Source organism: Prosopis cineraria, unplaced genomic scaffold (genome assembly GCF_029017545.1).
Source record: "Prosopis cineraria cultivar Desert tree isolate PC_DT_omini unplaced genomic scaffold, ASM2901754v1 PC12, whole genome shotgun sequence".
Taxonomy (NCBI): domain Eukaryota; kingdom Viridiplantae; phylum Streptophyta; class Magnoliopsida; order Fabales; family Fabaceae; genus Prosopis; species Prosopis cineraria.
The window spans coordinates 6141079-6163330 of NW_026555343.1; the positions used below are offsets into that span (position 1 = coordinate 6141079).

Consider the following 22252-nt stretch of genomic DNA (forward strand, 5'->3'; position numbering starts at 1 on the left):
TCGTCAGATTGATACTGGAGCAAGTTATTTGCCCAGGAAAATACAAAGATAATACTGGATCAAATTGCACAAACCTTTAACGTTTTTGTAGAATAGTATAAATAGACTATTTTGTGTGAAAGACAATACTAATTATGCTGAGTTTTTTTTTTGGCAAGATCAGAACATATCAAGTTACTCTCTGTTTTAAAACCTCCACTAATTAAGCAAAGAATTGATGAACTGTTTATTTTTATATTTTTTTTTATGATGTATTTGTGTATGGATTAAAAAATTTGGTCTGTATGATTTTAGAAAAAATTACGATTTTTTTTGTGTTGAGATAGTTAAATGTAATCGTTGGTTTTAATTAAGTAGGCCAGGACTAATGAATTTTATAATCAATAGTTGGATCACCTAATCAAATCACTATATGAAAAGCCAACTTTAATGCTAGCTTCTAAAAGTTGGTTTTAGGTAGTGGTTGATTATTTCATAATTTGACCAAGACTTAACCAAATTCCTAATGCATTACTTTAATTAATTGTAGCTTTCTTGTTCTTTTTTAGCTAGTAAGGGTAGATGACATTGCATGCCAACTTTTTTTTTAATAAGAGGGCCCATATAATTAAATCACAATCCTTCACGATAGAATAAATTAATTACTAATCTATAAAATTTGTTTTTTTTTTAAGGTTGCAGATTGTATGAGAAAAATTTGGCCAAACCTAATAACCGTTGGACCAACCATACCCTACGAGTTCTTATACTGAACAATAACATTAATACACTTAAAGATGAAGTAGATGAAGATCATGGATTTGCCAAGTTCAAGAGTGAAGAATGCACCAATGGTTAGATAATCAACAAAAACAATCAGTTGTTTATGTATCATTAGGAACAATGGTACCTCTCACTGAAGAGCAAATGGAAGAACTAGCTTGGGGCTTAACAGAAAGTGGGATGACATTTGTGGGTAGTGAGAGAATCTGAAGAATCTAAGCTTCCTAAAAATTTTCCCAGGAAAAACCCAGAAAGGCTTGGTGGTTCATGGTGTCACCAACTCAAAGTCCTCTCACATGAGGCTATAGGATGCTTTGTAACACATTGTGGTTGGAATTCAACGTTGGAGGCTTTGAGTTTAGGAGCCAATGGTGCTTATGCCTCTTTGGAGTGATCAAAGGACCAATGCAAAGATTATTAAGGAGGTTTGGAAGATAGGAGTGAGAGTTCAAGTTGATGAGAAAGGGATTGTGAGAAGACAAGCATTGAAGAACAGTATATGGGAAATCATGAAAGAAGAAGAAGTGAAGTAAGAATAATGCCATGAAATGGAAGAATTTGGCTGCAAAAGCTGTTAAACAAAGGTGGAAGTTCTTGGAGCAACATTGAAGAATTTATGGATAGCTTGTCCCGTTCAAAAGTTGACTGATATAATAATTCCTAAGTTTAAAGTGTAATTAAGGATGCCCTTAGGGTCTTGATCATTACATGTAATAAAGGGAATGAAAACTTTATATTATGCATGTGTGGGAAGATAAATACATTAATGAATTCTTTTTCCGCTTCTTGTTCGAATATTATGTAATTGACTAATTGGTATTATTAAATTGTGAAGACTGTGACACCTGCGTATTTGGAATTTGGAAATTAATCAGAAAGTAGTTTGGGTATATAAAAGAATACCCTTAAATCAATCTTGTTGAGGTCGTTTGTGGTTTGTCTATAAGACTATAACTTCCATAAATATATATGAGTCGCTCAATTATTCAATTGTTCAGATTTATTTACAGCCCGATTGGTTTTATTCTCATTTTTATTGTTAAAAATTCATTTTTAATAAAGTTTTTAAATTTTTAAAAACAAAAATAAAATGAAAATTTGTTTGGTTATGTTAATTTTAAAATAGTTCTAAAATTAAAAATAGGCTGATAATGATGGTTTAAAACAGTTAATAATGTTGATTTATTATATAAATTGATCAAGGTAACTGTTATTTTAATAATTCTATTTTTAAAATAAGACAAAAATAAAACGAAAATAACTTAAGGTTGTTTCTATTTTTTATTTTTTTTAAAAAATAAAAAAAGTTTTAGAAACAATTAAATCAAAACCACTTATATAAACAATCTTTAAATTTTTATGTCTTAGAAAACGAAAAAAAAATTTTAAAAACTGAAAACAAACATGCCCTAGATTGTTTAATTTTACTTTTTCCTTTTATCTTTATTTTACACTATTTTTAAAAATTTACTATAATGAAAAAAAACTATATTGACATCCATTCGCTTTCTGTAAATAAAGGTTTAACCTAAACTTTATACATATTACTAAGCGATTAAAGAGGATATAGTTTTCTTGATAAGCTTGCTTAGCGTTTTTTTAAAAGACGGGATACTGATTAAAGAAATGGCGACGAGTTAGGCAAAAGAATGAAATTAATAAATTTGTTGAACGAATTATATATACATATATATAATTATAACCCAAGCTTAAGACAACGAAGAGGCCGGCCCTACGGGAATAAATAAAAGAAGTCATCGAAGTTTATATGACGCATGATCATTTGCTTTAATAGTTATTTGAAAGTTTTTATTTTTATTATTTAAAAATTAAATTTTATAAAATATATTTTAAAAATAAAAAAATAAAAAATATATATTTTTTCATTCTTTTTTGTTTTCAGAATAATAATTTCAAATATTTTAAAATTATTTTATTTTTTTATTCTTCAGAATAATATTTTTTTTTTATTCTATAAAAATTTTTAAAAATATATTATCAAATAAATTTATTTGTTCTTTATTTTTAAGAATAAAAAATTATTTTTAAAATAGGTATCAAACAGGGCCTTAGTTTCTATGCTATGAGTTTTTGTTTTCATAACATTTTCACATGCAAAACTTTTTTTAAAAAAATAATATAGTTACAAATTTCATTATGATTGAATACTTAAGCACTAATATTTTTATTAATTTAATGACCAGTTCTATCTTATGGCTGACGCATAGAATTTACTATTAATTTTTGTTGGTGTCCTTATTGACCATTGACAATTTTTTTTTTCATTATTAATGGATTTGACAATGTTATTTGATTGAGTAATCCATGGAAATAATTAGATATATATCACTTTCCAGTTTCCACTTTCCACGCATGAGCTTTTGTCCATTTGTTGTTTTTTGTGCCGTAATCCAAGGCGCGGAGCCCTCGCATTTGGTTTCCATGCTCATTAGGTGACGGTGCTGATCACCTCGTCAACGAATTTTTAAATTTTTATTTTATATTTAATAAATTAAAAATTTTAAATTTTTAAAAAATTTATCTTATTATCAATTTAAATATTATAAATTTAATTTGAATGATCTAATTAATATTAAATATTTTTATAATTTTTATAAAATAAATTTTCATGAGAAATGACAAAAATGTGTCTTGTACTGTAAAATCATAAAGTATTGGTCCTTCTTCACAAATAATGGGCTTTAGCGGTCCCGCAATGCCGTTTCCCCTTTTTTCAATTGTTTACGGAAATTACTTCTAAATACTTTTTTTATTCGCATGAATTTTTAAGAAATATTTCGAACTTTTTTAAAGTTAATTCTTAAGATGTTCAAATCTGCGTTTATGTTTATATATATATATATATATATATTGTTTATCTTTCTATTTTTTAGAGAGTTCAAATCATTTCAAATCATCTTTAGAAATGAATATATTATTTTTTAAATTTTAGAGTTAAATTTGCTCATTTTCCATCATAAATTATAAATAATTTTTTATATCAATAATAAGGATCGGTCTGATTCGGCTTCATACATAACGTCTAAAGTTTTGATAAATTATTAGCAAAAATTGATTTAATTAGTTGGAAATTGGTTCTTAACTCACAAGATTTTGTGATCAAATTCTACTATTTTAAGTACTTGTTGAATTTGAAGACATACCCTAATACTTATGAGTCTTGAAATTCAACTCAACTAAATGTTAGGTTATAAAAAAAAAAAAAAGCTTTGAAAAATTTTTCACATAGAAAGTTCGTGGAGGGGAAAAAATAAGAAGAAAGAAGGCTATGTGACTGTTGTCTATACATATTATTAAGCCTTAAGTTGTAAAGAAATACAGCAATAAAAAAATCTGACAATTCAAATTGGAGGTGATGAGGGGGTCAATGGGATGCTTGCCCTCTCGAGATTTTCAATATTAAATTAGATGGATAGATTGGATTAGTTTAGATTAGAAATATATAATGTTGTTCTTCATATTCATGCTAGTAAAAACAATTTAAATTAGTAATTACATTTATGGATTTTTTATTGCATTTAAGTATATTTATTCTCCTTTAATTTGTGCATTAAATTGTTTATCTTTTCAATCTCTCTACATTTGGGTTGTTGTATATTAAAACTTAAAAGTGCAAAAGAGTAAATGTATGGAAGACGTAATGTTGCTGCCCAGGATTGAACTGGGGGCCTTTAGTGTGTAAGGCTACCGTGATAACCACTACACCACAGCAACTGATGAATTTCAATGGTCCTGTTTAATATTATATTTATGATTTCTATCTAATTTCTTTCTTATAGTTGAAAAGAAAATGACTTATTTATTTTCATATTAATTGCTATTTAAATGTCATCATGAGGATTTGAGTTTATCGTGATACATGTATTACGCCACAACAATATAGTTAGAATAATTTTAAATAAGTTGGCAAATAGATGAATAATTATAAATTATAATTAATCATCTTAGGCACACCCTTCTTTTGCCTAAGAATTATTAATTATAGTATATTTGTGTATATTTATATATCTTGTGATGTTTCATATTTTTGCAATATCTCATGTAGATTAATCATGGAGACATTTTGCATGGGAAAACAGAGAGGGAATATAAGAGAAGGAAAGAGCCTTTTGTAATTAATCTGGATTCTCTACTCATCTTTAAATTGATCTAAACAATTCACATCAATGTTGGATGATTCATACTTAATAAATTTAATATTTTCTATTTTAACTTTTTATTTAGGGTTAATGAGCATCTAAGATCTTAAATTATTGCGCAAATAATATTATATTTTGTATTAAAAACTCTCTTCAACTTCTAAATTTCGACCACCTAAAATCTCATCATTAAATTATAAAATACGACTGTTACTTTTGTAGTTATAGGGCTTAGTCACACGTTAATGTTGCATTCATTTAATTGTTAAATTAAAATAATGACCGTTTTTTCTAATTTAATGATGATATTGAGATGTTTGAAATTAGAAAAGTTGATAAGAGTTTTTGTACATTTTAAAATTTAATGTCCAAATTTTATTCGTGCAATACTTTAGGATTTAAGATGATCATTAACCTTGTATTTGTTAATAGATAGAAGTCTAATATAAAATAAATATAAATAATCTTTTAAATTTTTAAGCAATATTTGTTTTATAAATAAAGACGAGTCAAATAAGAAGTGTCTTCTCTAATGATTTTCATTTATAATGATTGAGACAATTATTAATTATTAATTATTATTTAAAATTTTCTTTGTCAATCAATAATTAATAATTTGGACTTTAATTTTTTTTAAATTAAAGACGGTGTAGTATTATACTATTAATAAATAATAATTAATAATTTTGAAAATAAGTTATCCCAGCCCATTTCTTCTTTGGTACTTGGTGGGCTCAACAATGGCATCCCCCCCCAATATAAATAACTTTTAATAGTAATCTAGATACTAATAAAATATTTATTTTCTCATGAAAATATTTGCTTTAATTTCTTTCTTTACCCTTAGTTTCAATTTTCATGTACAAGAATCTAGGTAAATAAAATAAATATAAAATGGAAATTTTTCCCCAAATATTAAGTTGAAAGACTAACAGTGAAGGGAAGATGAATTATCTATATATGCTCCCTCCGTTTTTATTGTTAAAGAAACTTTTATTTTATTTGTATATTCTTTTTATAAGCAAAAATCACGTATCTTGATAAACATTTATTAAAATTTTTTAAAATTATCTTTCTGAATTACATTAATAAAAAATAATTAATGCATGCTTGTGTTGATTAGTACAAGATATTTTAGTTGTTTAATTCTTTTTTTAAACATAATTATCATAATTATTATAGTTATTAACCGATTTTCTTAAACTGTATGATATAGTTTTTTCTTCTTATATATGCAAACGGACAGAGTATGGTTGATGCGCATAGAAAATCAAGTTTTCTGGTTTGGGAGATTGCAAATCATAAATGTTATTGCTAATTACGAGGTCTATCAAAGGAGTAAAGAAGGGATTTTTAGAGAAGGGAAAGAAAAAATAAGAGGGTCAGATTTTGAGAATTTTATAGATTTTAATTTAATTTAATTTAAACTGAGACGAAACATCTTATTCACTTTTACGTGGTCTCTGAAAACTTTACATTCCTATTGAGCAACAGTTCTTTTGCTCCCCTGATACTGCAAAACTTTCAGATGGAGCTGGTAGAGGAGCCTTCTTTCTTTAAGATATTGATCAATGATTTCTCTATTCGCTTGGTTAGTCACATGGTTTGATTTTCGCTTCTATTATTAAACTTCTACATTTGATGAAGTTAACAACAGCATATAAAATGTGTTAACCCATTAGTCTCCCAAGAGCTTTATTTTTTATAGTCTGTTTTATTCTGTGTTACAGCAAATCCCACCAGCTTTAACAAGCATGTTCGGTCAAGACGTGCCAAATAAAACTATAGTACTTGAGACTTATTTAGGCAAATCTGGAGAAGTCAAATTAGAAAAGCTTGGAAGCAGATTCTATTTCAACAATGGATGGAGTGACTTTGTGAAAGCTAATAATTTGGAGCAAGGAGATCTTTTGCTCTTCAAATATTTCGCAGATGATCCAAAATTCAAGGTTACAATCTATGGAAAAACATGCTGTGTGAAGCAGTTTAATGGAGTTCGAGAGAGGAGGTTTTGAACCTCTAAAAGGTACAGAAGATCAGATTGATCATAATGGTGATGATCAAATTGGTAAGCTTCAATCTTTGCCTTTTGACTCTATAGAATTAGGGTTTTGGAGTGTTTGCCGTCCAAAATCTCAGCCTCTGATTTGAGGAAATTAGATGAAATTTCTATGATCATTGGAAAAATGAAAGTGAGATTTTAGGCAGTAGGGGCTGTAGAGAGGGCACCCAGACACCCAAATCCTTAGAATTGGTCAATTCTCATTCAACTTGCACTATATATATATTAATAGCTTATAAATTTAGATATAATATCGAAATGAGTACATGTAACTTACAAACTGGAACAAGATGTTCAATGTTGCCTTGGTGCAGGTGGTCATGTGGGAAAGTCAACGTGCAAACAGCAGACTCAAGATCAGAAAACAACTAAATTCAAAAAGAGTAGAGTATTGAAGTACAGGAGATTGCTTCCTGATAAGAACCAAATAAAATTCACTTCTGATAATCCTTTCTTTCAAGTTCAACTCAAGTGTTCAAATGTCACTGATTATCTGGTAAGTGTTTCTGCATGCTCAACTTTATTATTACATAACGGTTCTTTTATATTTCCAGGATGTTCTTCTTGCAAGTTAAAATTGTGCTACATGATGAATGAAGTGATTATGAAACAGGTTAATTAAGATATTCCATTTATGGTCTTATGCAAAGCATATTTAATCTGCTATGCAGTAATACCAACAAGATTCTTCAGGGAGCATATGATGAAGGAAAACAAAAGAATCAAGTTTGAGATATCCCAGAAAAGTTGGAGTGCGACGATGGTGGTGGTCACACGTACACGTAAGCCTGGTACCAAATGTCAAATCGAAGCGACAGTAAAAAGGGATGGAAGATAATCGCAAGAGAACATAGTCTGCAAGTGGGAGATGTGTGCTTCTTTGAAATGATCAAAAGTGATGATTCTGATGGGTTGTGTTCTGCGTTCATGCTTATAGATGGGATAGTCACAAGGCAGGGTTTTGTAAGATCTTTTAGTTATTCCTTTTGTTTTATAATTCTTAAAGTTTGTTAGATGTATTTGAAAGAGAGATAATACAGTGATAAATGGTGTATGGAGGCATTGGTGGAGTGGAAGATAAGATTGTTGATGAATATCAGATGGCCTATTTTGTTGGGTCGATGTGTGGTTAATTTGGAAGATAAAAGAATATAGTATATCTCTAACTGGACCTTGTTTCTTTGTGTTGAAAAGCTTCAATTTAGATTCCATACTCGTCCATCTGGCCCAAAAAAAAAAAAAACAAAACGAAACGAAACAAAAAACAAAACAAAAGATTCCATTCTCGTCCCATCAGTAAGTAATAAGAATGAAGGTGTTGATCTTATCTTAATCGTTAAAATTTAAGTTAAATGGTCCAAGTTTTAATTTTTTTTCCAATTTTATATAAAAACATCATTATCTAAAATTTTAACGGGTAAAGATTATTCTATTTTATATGATAGGCTTCTATTAAATAAATAGTAATAAATAGTAAAAATTATAGAGTTTAAATTAAATTAAATATGAATATTCGCCCAATTCTGAATGGGGTAGACTACATATATTATCTCTTTCCAATTAAAATATAAGATTTTTTTTCTCAGCTAATATTATTTAAAATATAAACAATATCTAATACATGTAACAAAAATTTATTATTTCATCCCTTGTATTTATTAATTTATATATTTTATAAATATATTTTTCACTCATCATAGAGTGCATTAGTATAATTGGGACTAAAAGTAAAAAGAGAAATAATATACTCCCTTAATCTTAAATTATAAGACACTTTTAGGAAGATTCAACATTTCAAAATATAAATATTTTAATAAAAATAAGATTTTATTAATGATATTTTTTTAATAGTACCCTTCACATATATTCTCTCTCTTTAATGTTCTTTTATCAATGGAGTATTAAATAAAAGGCATTTTTTAAAGTTTATATTTTATTTTAAAAAATTATATAAGGTGTGAAATGTATTTGATGAGTTTTATTTGCTCTAAAAGTGTCCTATAATTTAAGATGAAAGAAGTATATTTTTTTTATAGAAATGAGGACTTTATTAATATGTCATTTTTTTCTTTCAAAAATTGCTTATATTTGAACTTGGAGTAATTATTTTGGAGATAGGTACAAGATCCAGATTACGATAAGTTAGGCATGCAAATGTTTAATCAATGTCATAGATTTGTACCAAAACCATACATTTACTAAAATGATAGCATCTTTTGGTATTCTCCATAATCACGATAATTATTGTATACTCCAATAACAATCCTTTCTCTTCAACTTCTAATGATTTTCGGCTTCATGATATTCCAGTCTCACCCAATCAAGATCACCGTTTTTGGGTTGGGACTTTGGTAGATTATAAATATAGGATTTAAATCTTCAATTTAAGAATCCATGAATTCATAAAATTTTCTTTTATTTAAAGAAAGAAAGAGAACATTTTATATTTATAAAAAAAATAATAAAATATTTAAAAAAATTATATATATATATATTTGTATATAAATTCCTAAATCTCAATTTCAAGGATTTTAATTCATAAATATCCTTGCCAATTACGAACGGCAAAAACAACATAGAAAGATTCTCAAGAGAGATAAAGAAGAAAAATGGAAGGTCAAATTTGAGAATTTTATAATTTAAGGTACATTAAGGTGTTTGTTTCCCCTCCAAATTCTTGATAATTATTACACTTAATTATAAAATGTACTCTATTCACATGTATGACGTACATACGTTCATGCATACATTTACAAACAAGATAAATTTTTTAATAAATAAAAAATAAAAAATGATTATGTGGCATCTAAAAACTTAATTAAAGAACATTCTCCTATTGGTCAAACATGAATTAATGTCTTTCCCCAAATTCAAAGCCCATGTTATTTGTCTCTGGGAAGTTGAATGGACGCCTCAATCATCAATCAACGTTGTAGATATGGCCCGTGAGTCTATTTTTATTTATGCTACCAGTATATTAGTATTAATTAACAATTAATATTTAGGTTTTGCTATTTGTGTTATTATTTCATACTTATCATTAATAAATACATTAATATTAATAAATTAATAAATTAATAATTAATAGCACGTAATTGTGCCTACTGGGTTACCTTATTTTATCTTCGTGACTAGCATTTCCTCCCGTATTTTTTATCTTATCAATCTTGCGAGAAGCTTTCATGGAACCCACGAAGCCTTCATTCTTCAAGATACTCATCAATGATTTCTCTACCCGCTTGGTAATTTGTAGATATCTTCCTTGTGCCGCTAAACTTTTACAGTTCACAAACTGATCATAAGCCTTAACATAAAATTTTACTCATTAATATTTTCCTGTGTTATATATGCATCCTCTGTGTTATTATAACAGCAAATCCCACCAGCTTTTATCAACATGTATGGTAAAGACATTCGAAGCAAAACAAGCCTTGAGGCTTTCGGTAAGAGTGCACAAGTCAAATTGGAAAAGCTTGGGAAGAGATTCTATTTCAGTAATGGTTGGAGTGAGTTTGTGAAAGCTAGTAATTTGGAGGTGGGAGACTTTTTAGTCTTCAAATATTTCCCATATCATTCAAAATTCAAGGTCACAGTCTATGGCAAAACTTGCTGTGTGAAGCATCAGTTTAATGATGGAGCTGGAGATCATCAGAGGTGTTCTGAACCAGTAAATGGAAAAGAAGATCAGAGAATTAATGTTCCAGAAGGAAGAAAAAGAAAGCTGGTTGATGATGATGATGATGAAACCAAGGCAATTATTATCCATTCTGATACCTCTCGTTCTGCTGATGATGATGATGATGAACCAAGGCAATTATTATCCATTCTGATACCTCGTTCTGATGATGATGATGACGATGAAACTGGTAAGCTTCTTTGTTGATTTTCAATTTTAGTCAAATGAAATTGAATCATATTTATTTTCCATTTGACTCAATTTTTATTGAGTATCTAAGTTTTAATCTTACACTTGAGATGTTAAATTAAAGTGGCCACACACGTATACACACACACATACATGATTTGCCATTCTCTTAACTTGAAAGTTCCTAGAGTTCTATTCAAAATTTGAAGAGGTAAAATAAGGATTTATCATTTCTTCTTATGAACAAGCAATGGATCAAACTTATAACTCAATGTTCAAATGTTGACTTGGTGCAGTAGCTTGTCATATGGGAAAGTCAAAGTGCAAACAGGAAGAGAAACCACAAACTATAAAGAGTCAAAACGACAACGCATTATTTGCTGATTACCATGACCAAATACGATTCACTTCTGAGAATCCTTTCTTTCATGTTCAACTCCAGTTTTCCTATATCGCTGGAACTACTCTGGTAAGTTTTCTCTTTTCTTTTCTTTTTCTTTTTCTTTTTTTTTGGGGGGGGGGGTAGACTCTGTTATAAGTTTTCATACATAGAAGGTTAACTAGAAGCCCATTATTTTAAAATAGGATTTCATGGGCTTTTAATTTATTTTCATTTTTTAAATTTTAATGTTTAAAATATGTAAATTTTATATTATAACACCACATATTCTTTTTCTAAAATATTCAAAAAATTAAAAATAAATAATATAGACACATATTTTTAGGAACAATTTTTAGGATAATAACACATTCTAAAATCTAAATTTAATTTTAAAAAATTGAAAATATCTCATTTTGGGGAAAATTTTGATTCTCGGGCCTAAGCTATGTTTGGTTTCATGTATGCATATGTTCGGCGTGCAGCATATACCTAAAAGATTTGTCAGCGAGAATATGATGAAGAAAAGCAAAAAGTGTGAAGTTAGAGATAAGGCAAAGAAGTTGGAATATGAAGCTTGAGGTGATTGAACGAATATGTGGTACTAAAAGAGCGACAATAAATCAAGGGTGGAAGAGGTTTGTGGATGAACTTCATCTGCAAATTGGAGATGTTTGCTTCTTTGAATTGATCAAACGTGATGATCCTGATTTTGTGTTCAATGTTCACGTTTATAGATGGGATCGTCAAGAGTCCCAGTTTTCTAAGATCTTTTAGTTATTCATCATTCTGTTGACATGTATATGGTGTTAGTGCATTTTGCAAGTTTGTTCTATTGTTCTTCACATCATTAATCATTAATATATATATATATATATATATATGGATTCGGGTTTGGTTTTGCATTCTAGCTTGACATTTTTGCCTGTCATGTGACAGTAAGTTTTTGAGTAAAATACAGGACGTAATTTCTTTTTAAGTTTGTTAAAATTATAGAGACTTCCCTTCTAGGGATAAGGAAATGGGAAATTTTTAGTATCTTAAAATTGTCCTGGTTATTAATTTAGTCTTTCAAATTTCATTTTTATGTGTCTTATAAAACATAAATTGACTATCAAAATAATCTAATATATAATTATATTGATATTTTGTTATGTTATGTAGTTAAATGACAACAATTAAAGTTGAAAAAAAGTATGATCATTTGAATTTTGGTCTAGAGTCTATAACCCTTCACTTGAATCAAAATGATTTACTTCTATTTTTTTACTTTATCTCCCAGTAGTATAATGTATAAAAATATGTCCAATCCTTCTGGAAACATACCACTTAGAATTCATACTTTCCGAATCTTATTTTCATTAATGGAATGAGTTTAATTTTTATTAATATGATCCATTACACTTTGTTTTATTTTCTTGTTCTTTAAAATATTACCTATTTTTCCCAATTTAAATAACTAAGTATACCTTTTTTTCATGTATTTATATGGTCGTTATCATTATTTTTTTTGCCAACTATATGGCCGATATTAATATTACGTTAACCATCATGTTAGCCGTTTTAAAAACTTTTTTAAAATAAAAAGGACCAAATTAATAACATAAATAAATTTGAAGGATTAAATTAAAAAAATTAAACACAAGAGAACAAATTGATAACAGAAATAAATTTAAAATTTTAAATTAAAAAAAATTAAACTTGAGGGACTAAATTGATCATTAAGATAAATTTGAACTAAAAATTGTATTATCACTCTCTTCTATTTTCAAAATTTATATTTTAGTCATTTTTTAATATTGTAGGAATATTTTGTTTATGATTTTAAAATGATTTATTATATCAATCAAAATTAAATTAAAATATGTAAAAAAAAGGATTAATTTGTCCTCATAATCTAAACGTATGGTTATATTTACCTAAATATTTTACAAAATATTAAAACTAATAAACATAAATTATATTAAATTAAAATTAATATAAATTATATTAATTTATCTCCCATTATATTGAAGTCTTAATTATTTTTTCGAATATATTTTTTATTCATTAAATTTTATTCGTGAATTTTTGAACTATTATTTTTGTTAATTTATATTTAAAATATAAACAATTATTATATAAGTAAGTTTATAAAATGGCTTTTAAAATTATATATTATTGTTGCCTTCTATAAGTGTGCATATAATAAAGTACTCCATTCGTCCTAAATTGTAAGACACTTTTAGAGAAAATTTATTATCCCAAAATATAAAATACTTTAATAAAAATGAAGTTTCATTAATTATGCTTTTTTTCAATATTACCCTTCTCACATATTCTCTCTCTTCAATATTCTTTTATCAATGGAGTATTAAATAAAGGACATTTTTAAAAATTTATATTTTTGTCTTAAAAAAGTAAGATTGTAAAGTGTATTTAATAAGTTTTATTAGTATGTAAATTTAGTCTAAAAGTATCTTATAATTTGAAACAAGGGAGTATAAGTAAATTAGTGTTTCTACTTTCTAGAGAGATTTGTATTAAGTATATGATCAAATAAATGACTTCACAAACTCAATTAAGTTAAGCAAAATACAATTAATCTACGTAGTTGATTTTGCGATTTAGATTAAAACTAGAAAATGAGGAAAAGAAATAATTAACTATGAAAAATTTAAATAAATAATTTTAAAATATATTCTTTAAGTTAATAAAATTAAAAAAATAAAATGAATTATATCAACAAATTTGTCTCTTAGTATATTATTGGCCTCTTTCATTATTTTTTTTTGGTGTATGTTAGTTGTAAAAAATATATGCTTTAATTTTTTTGGGTACTTTCAATGATCTTTAAATACATTTATGTTTAAAGATAGTGTTTTAATTTGGTCTAACATACATGTTTTAATGATCAACTAATAATCGAGGGAATGAAAATGAAATCTTTAAATTAAAAGGGATGTTTGTATTTTGTGATTATTGATTTTAGGATTAATGAGCATCTTGGCTCTAAATGATTATTCGAATAGCATCTTGGACTCTCAATCTCTTATATTGAGTATCCTGAACGTTAAAGTATTACTCAAATAGCAAATCACTCCTGTTGTTAATTTTCATATATCTGCCATTACTTTTGATTTTGTGGGCCTGGTCAAAGGCTGATGTGACACTAATTTCCTCTTGACACGTAGCATGCTAGTTGGGCTACATAACGATCAACATTGTATGGATAAACATCAAGAGGTAATTTTTTAAGAATTTATAAGTTGATGGGAGTTTTTACTCATTTTAAGATTTTAGGGTGAAGCTATTCGAGTAATAGTTTTGCTCAAAATTAACCCTTGATTTTATAGAAGGTTTATATAGGTTTTTAAAATAGAAGGGATGTATTTGCAATTAATGAAAACAAGAGGGGGATCAATGTATTTTACTTTACTTTAATTTAATATTTTCTAGTTTTCTATTTTATTTATCTTAAAAGAAGTCAAATATAAAATAAATATAAATAATATTTTAAATTCATAAATATAGACAAGTCATATGAAGGGTCTTCTCTAATAATTTTCATTTGCAATGATTGAGATAATTAATTAGTACGTCCTCTATGTTAAAAGTTTATTTATCAGTGAATAATTAATTTAGACTTTGAATTTTTAAAATTAAAGATGATGTATTATTATTACTATTATACTTGCACTACTAATAATTTTAAAGTATAAGTTATCACATTTCTTTCGTGGTAGATAGACTCGGGGTTCTCTAATTGAATGGTACTCTTTCTAATCCTATTTACATAAGTTATTTTCAATATTTTCACTAAAATAAAAAAAACTTTAAACTTCATTAAGCCTGTTTAGAAATTCAACAAGTTTTTAATTTTATCCCTATTATATATATACATGTTAAAAATAACATACTTGGACACAGTAATTATTGATTATCCTATAAATAAAACTAAAAAAAATATTCTCTATGTCTTATAAATAGATTAAGAGGAGTACTTGAGAAGGGAAGATGAGGCATCTACATATGTGTGCGCGTGTGTGGGGTTGATGCATATAGAAAATCACGTTTTCTGGTTTGGGACAATGCAAATCATAAATATGAATGCTAATTACGATGCCCATCAAAAGGAGCAAAGGAGGGATTTTATAGAGAGGGGAAACAAAAATAGTAGAGGTCAGATTTTGAGAATTATATATATTTAATCTAAACTGAGAACGAAGCATCTCATTCACTTTCACATGGTATCCAAAAACTTTTCATATTCTTATTGAGTTATACTCCATCTATCCCAAATTATGAGACATTTTTAGAAGAGATTTAGTGTCTCAAAATATAAAATACTTTAACAAAAATAAGATTTTATTAATGATATTTTTTAATATTATCCTCCTTATATATTCTCTCTTTTTTGGCCAAAAAATATATTTTTTTAATATTCTTTTACAAATAAATAATTAGATGATGATGAAGAGTATTTTTTAAAAGTTTATATTTATGTTGTTAAAAAGTAAAGTTGCAAAATATATTTATTAAGCTTTATTGATATGTATGATTTTATTTAAAAGTGCTTTATAAATTGTAACGAAGGGAGTTGTTCTCTTACCCTCGTGACACTGTAAAAGAACTTTCACATGGAGCCTTCTTTCTTTAAGGTATTGATCAATGATTTCTCTATACGCTTGGTTAGTCTCATGCTTTGATTTAAGCTTTTATTATTGAACTTCTACACATGATGATGAAGTCAAAAGCAGAATAGAAAATGCCTTAGCCCACTAGTCTCTCAAGATTTTTCTTTTTCATAGTCTGTGTTGTTCTGTGTTACAGTAAATCCCACCAGCTTTTATAAACATCTTTGGTCAAGACTACGTGCCAAATAAAACAATAGTACTTGAGACTTATTTAGGCAAATCTGCAGAAGTCAAATTGGAAAAGCTTGGGAAGAGATTCTATTTCAGTAATGGCTGGAGTGAGTTTGTGAAAGCTAACAATTTGGAGGTGGGAGATTTTTTTAGTCTTCAAATATTTCCCACATCATTCAAAATTCAAGGTCACAGTCTATGGGAAAACTTGCTGTGTGAAGCATCAGTTTAATAATGGAGCTAGAGATCATCAGAGGTGTTCTGAACCAGTGAATGGAAATGAAGATCAGAGAATTAATGTCCCAGAAGAAAGAAAAGAAAGCGAGTTGATGATGATGGTGATATTGATGGTGATGGTGACGAAGAAACTGGTAGGCCTCCTTTGATTTCTGCCTGCCTTTCATGTTGATTTTCATTTTCAATTTTAAGCAAATGAAATTGACTCATACTATATATCTAAGTTTTAATAATATACTCTGTCAATCCCGCATACCAAAGCTTGTTAGCCAGTTGAAATCCCACCGATTTTCCAATTTTGCTATTAATAATCGAGGCGGTGGAAAAAGTAGACCATTAATATCTCCTCTATTTTTTTAAGGGAAATATTGTCTATTTTCTTTATATTTAGAGACAAAATTTTCTAAAAAAACCACTTTATATAAATTGAAACGGAAGGAGTATATGATTTGTCATATCATATCAACAAAATGTGATGTCAATTTCACGGAGTACGAATTCATATTTCTCTTAGCATGAAAGTTTTGGGTTTTATTCAAAAGTTAAGAGAGGTAATTAATAACATTCAAATAAGGATGTGAATTCGTCATATGAAAAAGCATGATCAAAATTAAGCAATTAACACAAAGTTGAAATGTTGAGTTGGTGCAATAGCTTGTGATGTGAGAAAGCCAAAACGCAAACAGGAAGAAATATCACAAACTAATGATGAGTTCAACAAGAGGAGTCAAAACGTCGATGCATTGTTTGCTGATTTTGACCAAATACAATTCACTTCTGAGAATCCTTTCTTCCGAGATCAACTCCGGTTTTCGTATATGGTTGGCTCTCTGGTAAGTTTCTATGCGTATGTGGGGTGTGTGTGTGTGTGTCGCTAGAACTGGTCAAATATGTTTCTTACATACACACACACTCACCCACTCACTCTTAGCTTGGACGATTCTTCAATCGGGTACTTTTTCCATTGCGCACTTGACTTCTATACATATTTTTATATACAGATAAACTCTAGTATATCCTGTTCCAGCAAAATAGTTCAAGCTAAGTAGTTAGACACATCTAAGTTTTATATATTTTTAATTTATTTTTCAATTTCTAAATGTGGGAAAAGTTCTTTATCTCTAATATTTATCCTGTTCCATTTTTTTCTTTTTCACATGGCTTTACTTTTCTTTTTCTTTTTTTAATCTCAAAAGCCTCCTGTCTATTTAATTTTCTACTCTCTCTCTTTGTTTTTTTAATCTTTCATTCATTCTTTTTGTTTTGCATTTTTTTTTATCTTCAATCGAATGGCTCTTTATATTAACTTATTAAGTTATGTTTGAGGGTAATTTACTTACACAAAATTACTTAAACAATTTAGAATGATCCATATAAACCATCCGAGCATTCATTTTACTTTTTGAGTTATTTAGGGCATTCCATTAGTTAGCCGGTCTGGGCCAATTCATCTAATTTTGGCAAAATTCCTTCTCTTTATTACAACAGATCCTCTAAAAAAAAAGAGTTTGTATATAATCAATATAGACACACTTTAAGTTTTATATATGTCTAATTTATCTTCTAATTTCTACATCATTTCTTACCAGCATTAAAATAATGCAACATTTTTTTGTTCTTACGTTTTCAACCATCCTTGAGAACATTAAAAAAGAAAAATAATAAAATGATTTTATAGAAATCAACTCTGGAAAAAGTCACAACATTATATGTCAGACTTTCAGCATGCTTATTTGTAGCATTGTTTCGAAACCTAGATTGACCCGTTAACTGGTCATCTAGCTAGCCCAATTGATTAAACAAAATAATCACTTATGACCTGGTTTCAGCCCAAGCTGGACAAACCCGAACAACCCTATGGGTTAATAGGTTGACCCGGGTTAGGTTTTAATATTTTTTTCTTTGTTTTTTGGTTCTTTCTTTCCCTTCTAAATTTTGAACTCTAAATCAAATATAAATTTTTCAATTAATAATTGTAATGCTATTGTGTTTTATTATTATCAGAAACTATAATTATTATTTCTATAAGGCATGTATAAGATCTTATGGATGAATTTTTCATTTACTTAAGAACTAATGAGATTTATTCAGATATTATTGTCTTTCATATGAATACTTTTGTATATTTAATCAAATTATATTATTTTAATCGTGACTTATTTGATTCCAAAATTGGACCATTGCCCCTTAAACCATTACCTGAATCGATTTAATAATCTATAGGTCCGGTGTTTAATACCTTGATTTATAGTGTACTCCCCTTATCTACATGGAAAGAATAGTTTTTGTTCTATTTATAAATCATGTCGATAATTTTTTATCATAATTTTCCTTTTTCACCTTTTATTGTTTGTGAAAGAAAATATGTTATTAAAAATGTAGATTTAATAGGGTTAAAATTGTATATTTATTAAACTTTGAGATTTTTAAATTTTTCATTGTTTCAAACAAACATGATGGAAATGACTTATAAGACAAAGGAGTACGTATTATGCTTGACAAAGATTTCAATATTGTGGTCACAATGTTCAATGTGTGGTCTGATGTATGAAAATATATATTTGGTGTGCAGTATATACCTACGAGATTTTATAGCGAGAATATGAAGAGGAAGGAAAGTAAAAGAGTGAAGTTTGAGACAGGGCAAAGAACTTGGAATATGAAACTTGCAATACAAAGACGTGGCAGTACAGCGACAATAAGTCGAGGGTGGAAGAGGTTTGTGGATGAACTTCATCTGCAAATTGGAGATGTTGGCTTCTTTGAATTGATCAAAACTCATGAAGATCCTGATTTTGTGTTCAATGTTCATGTTTATAGATGGGATCGCCAAAAGGACCAGTTTTCAAAGATCTTTTAGTCATTCATGATTTGTTGCCATGCCTTAGCGGGTTGTTGCATTTTGTTTGGTTGTTCTTGAGATTAATATATGGATTTGGGTTTGGTTTTGCTTGTAGTTTAATTTGTCCTTGTTTTTGCTATAGCTATCTACTGAATATTGAGATTCGAGAATTTGTTTTGTTTAATTTGTTGATTTACCTGCTTAACCTTTTTGCAATGTTACGAAAATCAGATGACCGGTCAAAAGATGATTTCACATTATATTTCACTGTCTATTGGCCAGATTAGAGTTGAACGGCAATTAATCAAATTACTAATAAGGATAAATATATTTTGATTTCAATAAGATATATTAAATTAAAATAATATATAAAAAATGTCATAACAAAGAAAATCATACTGTAATAAAAAAATTCATACTAAAATCCAAAAAAGGCTGATGCCAATTATTGGTCACAAAATTAGAGATAATAATTAAAAAGTGATGAAGTTTTCTTAAATATTATTATTAGAATTTTTATAATATATATTTTAAACTACAAGAGCAAGAATAGAAAACTTTTATTTTAATTTTAATTAAAAATAAATAAATGATGGGAAAAAAAGAATAATTATGGGGAGATATATGGAATTCAGGAGGGAACAGAAGGAGCTAGGATTGGTTTAAGATAGGAAGTTAGGAATATGGACAACCCAAGGCATAATGGGTTTCTATAAGTTGGCAGATAACGTATGGGTTGGGTTGAATTGGGTTAACCCATTTTTGTATTGATTGAAAAAATCTCAACTCAGTCCTTGTAGTTGATGGGTTAAATTAGCCAACCATCCAACCCATTTAAATTTTTTCATTATTTTTTCAAAGAATTAGACATAAATGATAAGCTCTGATATGATAATACTTCATGCATTTGAAAAACAATCATATCATAAATGTATGAGCTATTGATCCATTTCATTTTTCTTGTGAGATTGTGACATCAATTCTCCCTCCATCTTTTTATTCTTTTTTTGGTTACCCACTGATATATTGTTGGACATTAAACATGAGTACCTCTCTATTTTTTATTCTTTAATTTTTAAATTTTTTAAATATAGGTTAAACAAGTCAACCTTTCCCAATAGTGTTAACCCATTTGATTCACAAGTTATCTAGTCTAGGCCAAAAAAGATTCATTTTTATTTTGATTATTTTTTTGACCCGATCCTTATTATAACAAGTTGTTTGAGCTAATCCATATAACCGATCCATATTGTCACCTGTAGATGTGACTAAAGTTTCTGTCTAAATAGCAATTTGAATAACTAATGAGGATTGGATCTAGTGAAAGGGACTAATCTCTCACAATGTGATTGGTAAACAAAGGTTTAAATTTAAACTAGAAGAAGTGCCCACATTTACCCTCTCTTTTGATGAGAAGAAAAGTTAGAAAAAAAAAAAACAAGAAACGAGAGGAGAGAAAACAAAGATAAGAGAAAGGAAGATGGACTATTAGCTCCCAAAGCAAAAAAATCAATAAAAGTTAAGTTTTTGACTTTTTTTTTTTGAAAAATAAGTTGGAAAGATCAATCCAAATAATTATAAATTCAAAAATTTTTATTTGTAACTGTTTGAATTAATATTTACGATTCATTTTTTAGAAAATTTTGCTAGGGACCTAATTATCATTAATTCAATAATTTAAAATGTCACTCTCCCTAAGAGAAAATTAAAAAGAAAATATTATCACTTCTTGTGTTTGGATAAACAAGAAAAGACAAGGAGAAAAGAAAATGAGTAAATATTTTAAAGATAATAATACCCTAATGTTAAAATATATCAAATTTCATATAATAATCTTAATAAAAAATAAATTAAAAAATTATATTAAATTTAATATCGTCCCCAAAATAATTTAAAACCTAGTGGATAAAAAATGTATTTTCCTGTTATGATAATTTAATATGAGATAGTTTAGTGAAAATGTGTTATTTTTCTGTTAGAAAAATCAAAAGTATGTATTTTTTTAAAAAAATTAAATATAATAATGGTTTTTCATCTCCGTCCCATGAATATGAGATTTTAACATCTGGCATAAGTATTTAAGTAATTTTTGCTAAAATATGATTTTTGTATAATTAATTGATTTTGAACGTAAATTCAACGAGGCACGTAGTGTCCTTGCAATTAGTAGGGAGCAAAGTTGCCTAAGCAGAGGTGGTATTGCAAGAAGAAGAAAGCATTGCCAGTCACTGAGTTAAGCGCAGTCTATAAGGTAGCTAGAGGTCTATAATGATAGTCCCTCCGTTTCTATATATAAAATATTTTTAATTAAATTATGTAAATAAATAAAAATTAGTTATCTAATTAAAAGCATAATAACATTTTAATTTTGCCTCGAATTATTGTAAATAAAAATAAATATTTTTTTCAAAGTAAATTAATGAAAATATTTATCTTTTTCTCTTCCCAATTTAATACGGGTACAATGATCCATTCATTAAAAAATATGCTAATAATCTCTTATATTTTGGAACAAAAAAAATTTTAGAAAACCTCTTATATATAAGAACGGAGAGAGTGTGAGATATGGTGAGCCCTACTCCAATGTTCCATTTTCTCTCTGACATTTCTTTTTCCTCACTTTTTTTCCATCCAAATTGGAAAAAAAATCCATTTTCTTATCTATTTTTTACTTTCTAGTTTTCTTTACTCTTATGCTTTCTTTCAATCCAAATAAAACACTAGTGCTCCACAGTGCTTCAAACATGATTGTTTTTAATAAAAAAATATTTCTAAAAAAAATAAATAGCAATTTCACTTGCTTTTCCACAATAATTCCTTTTTTCTTTACATTATTTATTCATTTAATTTCATTAAAATAGAAAGGTTATGAAAATTCAAAAAGAAAAGGAAAAGAAGTTAATAAATCATATCAACATGCATGCATCAGTTGGAAAATTAAAGTTCATAGCCGCAACACTCAAAATTCTGTCTTGAATAAATAATAGGAAAGAAGCTTGAAATTTGAAAATAGGTGAAGCAACAGTTATTAAATATACTATTTAACCCTTTTTTTTTTAAAGGATGACTTATATATAACATTGGAAAGTGTGTTATAA

General features: G+C 27.6%; 1 protein-coding gene, 1 non-coding gene and 1 pseudogene across 2 annotated transcripts; 2 read left to right on the forward strand and 1 right to left on the reverse strand.

Annotated features, from left to right (window-relative positions):
* Positions 1-383: 383 nt before the first annotated feature.
* Positions 384-1557, forward strand: LOC129287506 (UDP-glycosyltransferase 74E1-like; annotated as a pseudogene).
* Positions 1558-4424: 2867 nt separating this feature from the next.
* On the reverse strand, positions 4425-4497 carry TRNAV-UAC (transfer RNA valine (anticodon UAC)). The gene has a single exon. It is a non-coding gene; the product is annotated as a tRNA-Val (tRNA).
* Positions 4498-6171: 1674 nt separating this feature from the next.
* Positions 6172-10867, forward strand: LOC129289017 (putative B3 domain-containing protein Os03g0621600). The gene is made up of 5 exons (XM_054925850.1): positions 6172-6204; positions 6451-6513; positions 6653-6896; positions 7299-7480; positions 10358-10867. Exons 1-5 carry the CDS (start codon positions 6172-6174, stop codon positions 10865-10867), a joined length of 1032 nt encoding a protein of 343 aa, XP_054781825.1.
* The last annotated feature ends 11385 nt before the right edge of the window (positions 10868-22252 follow it).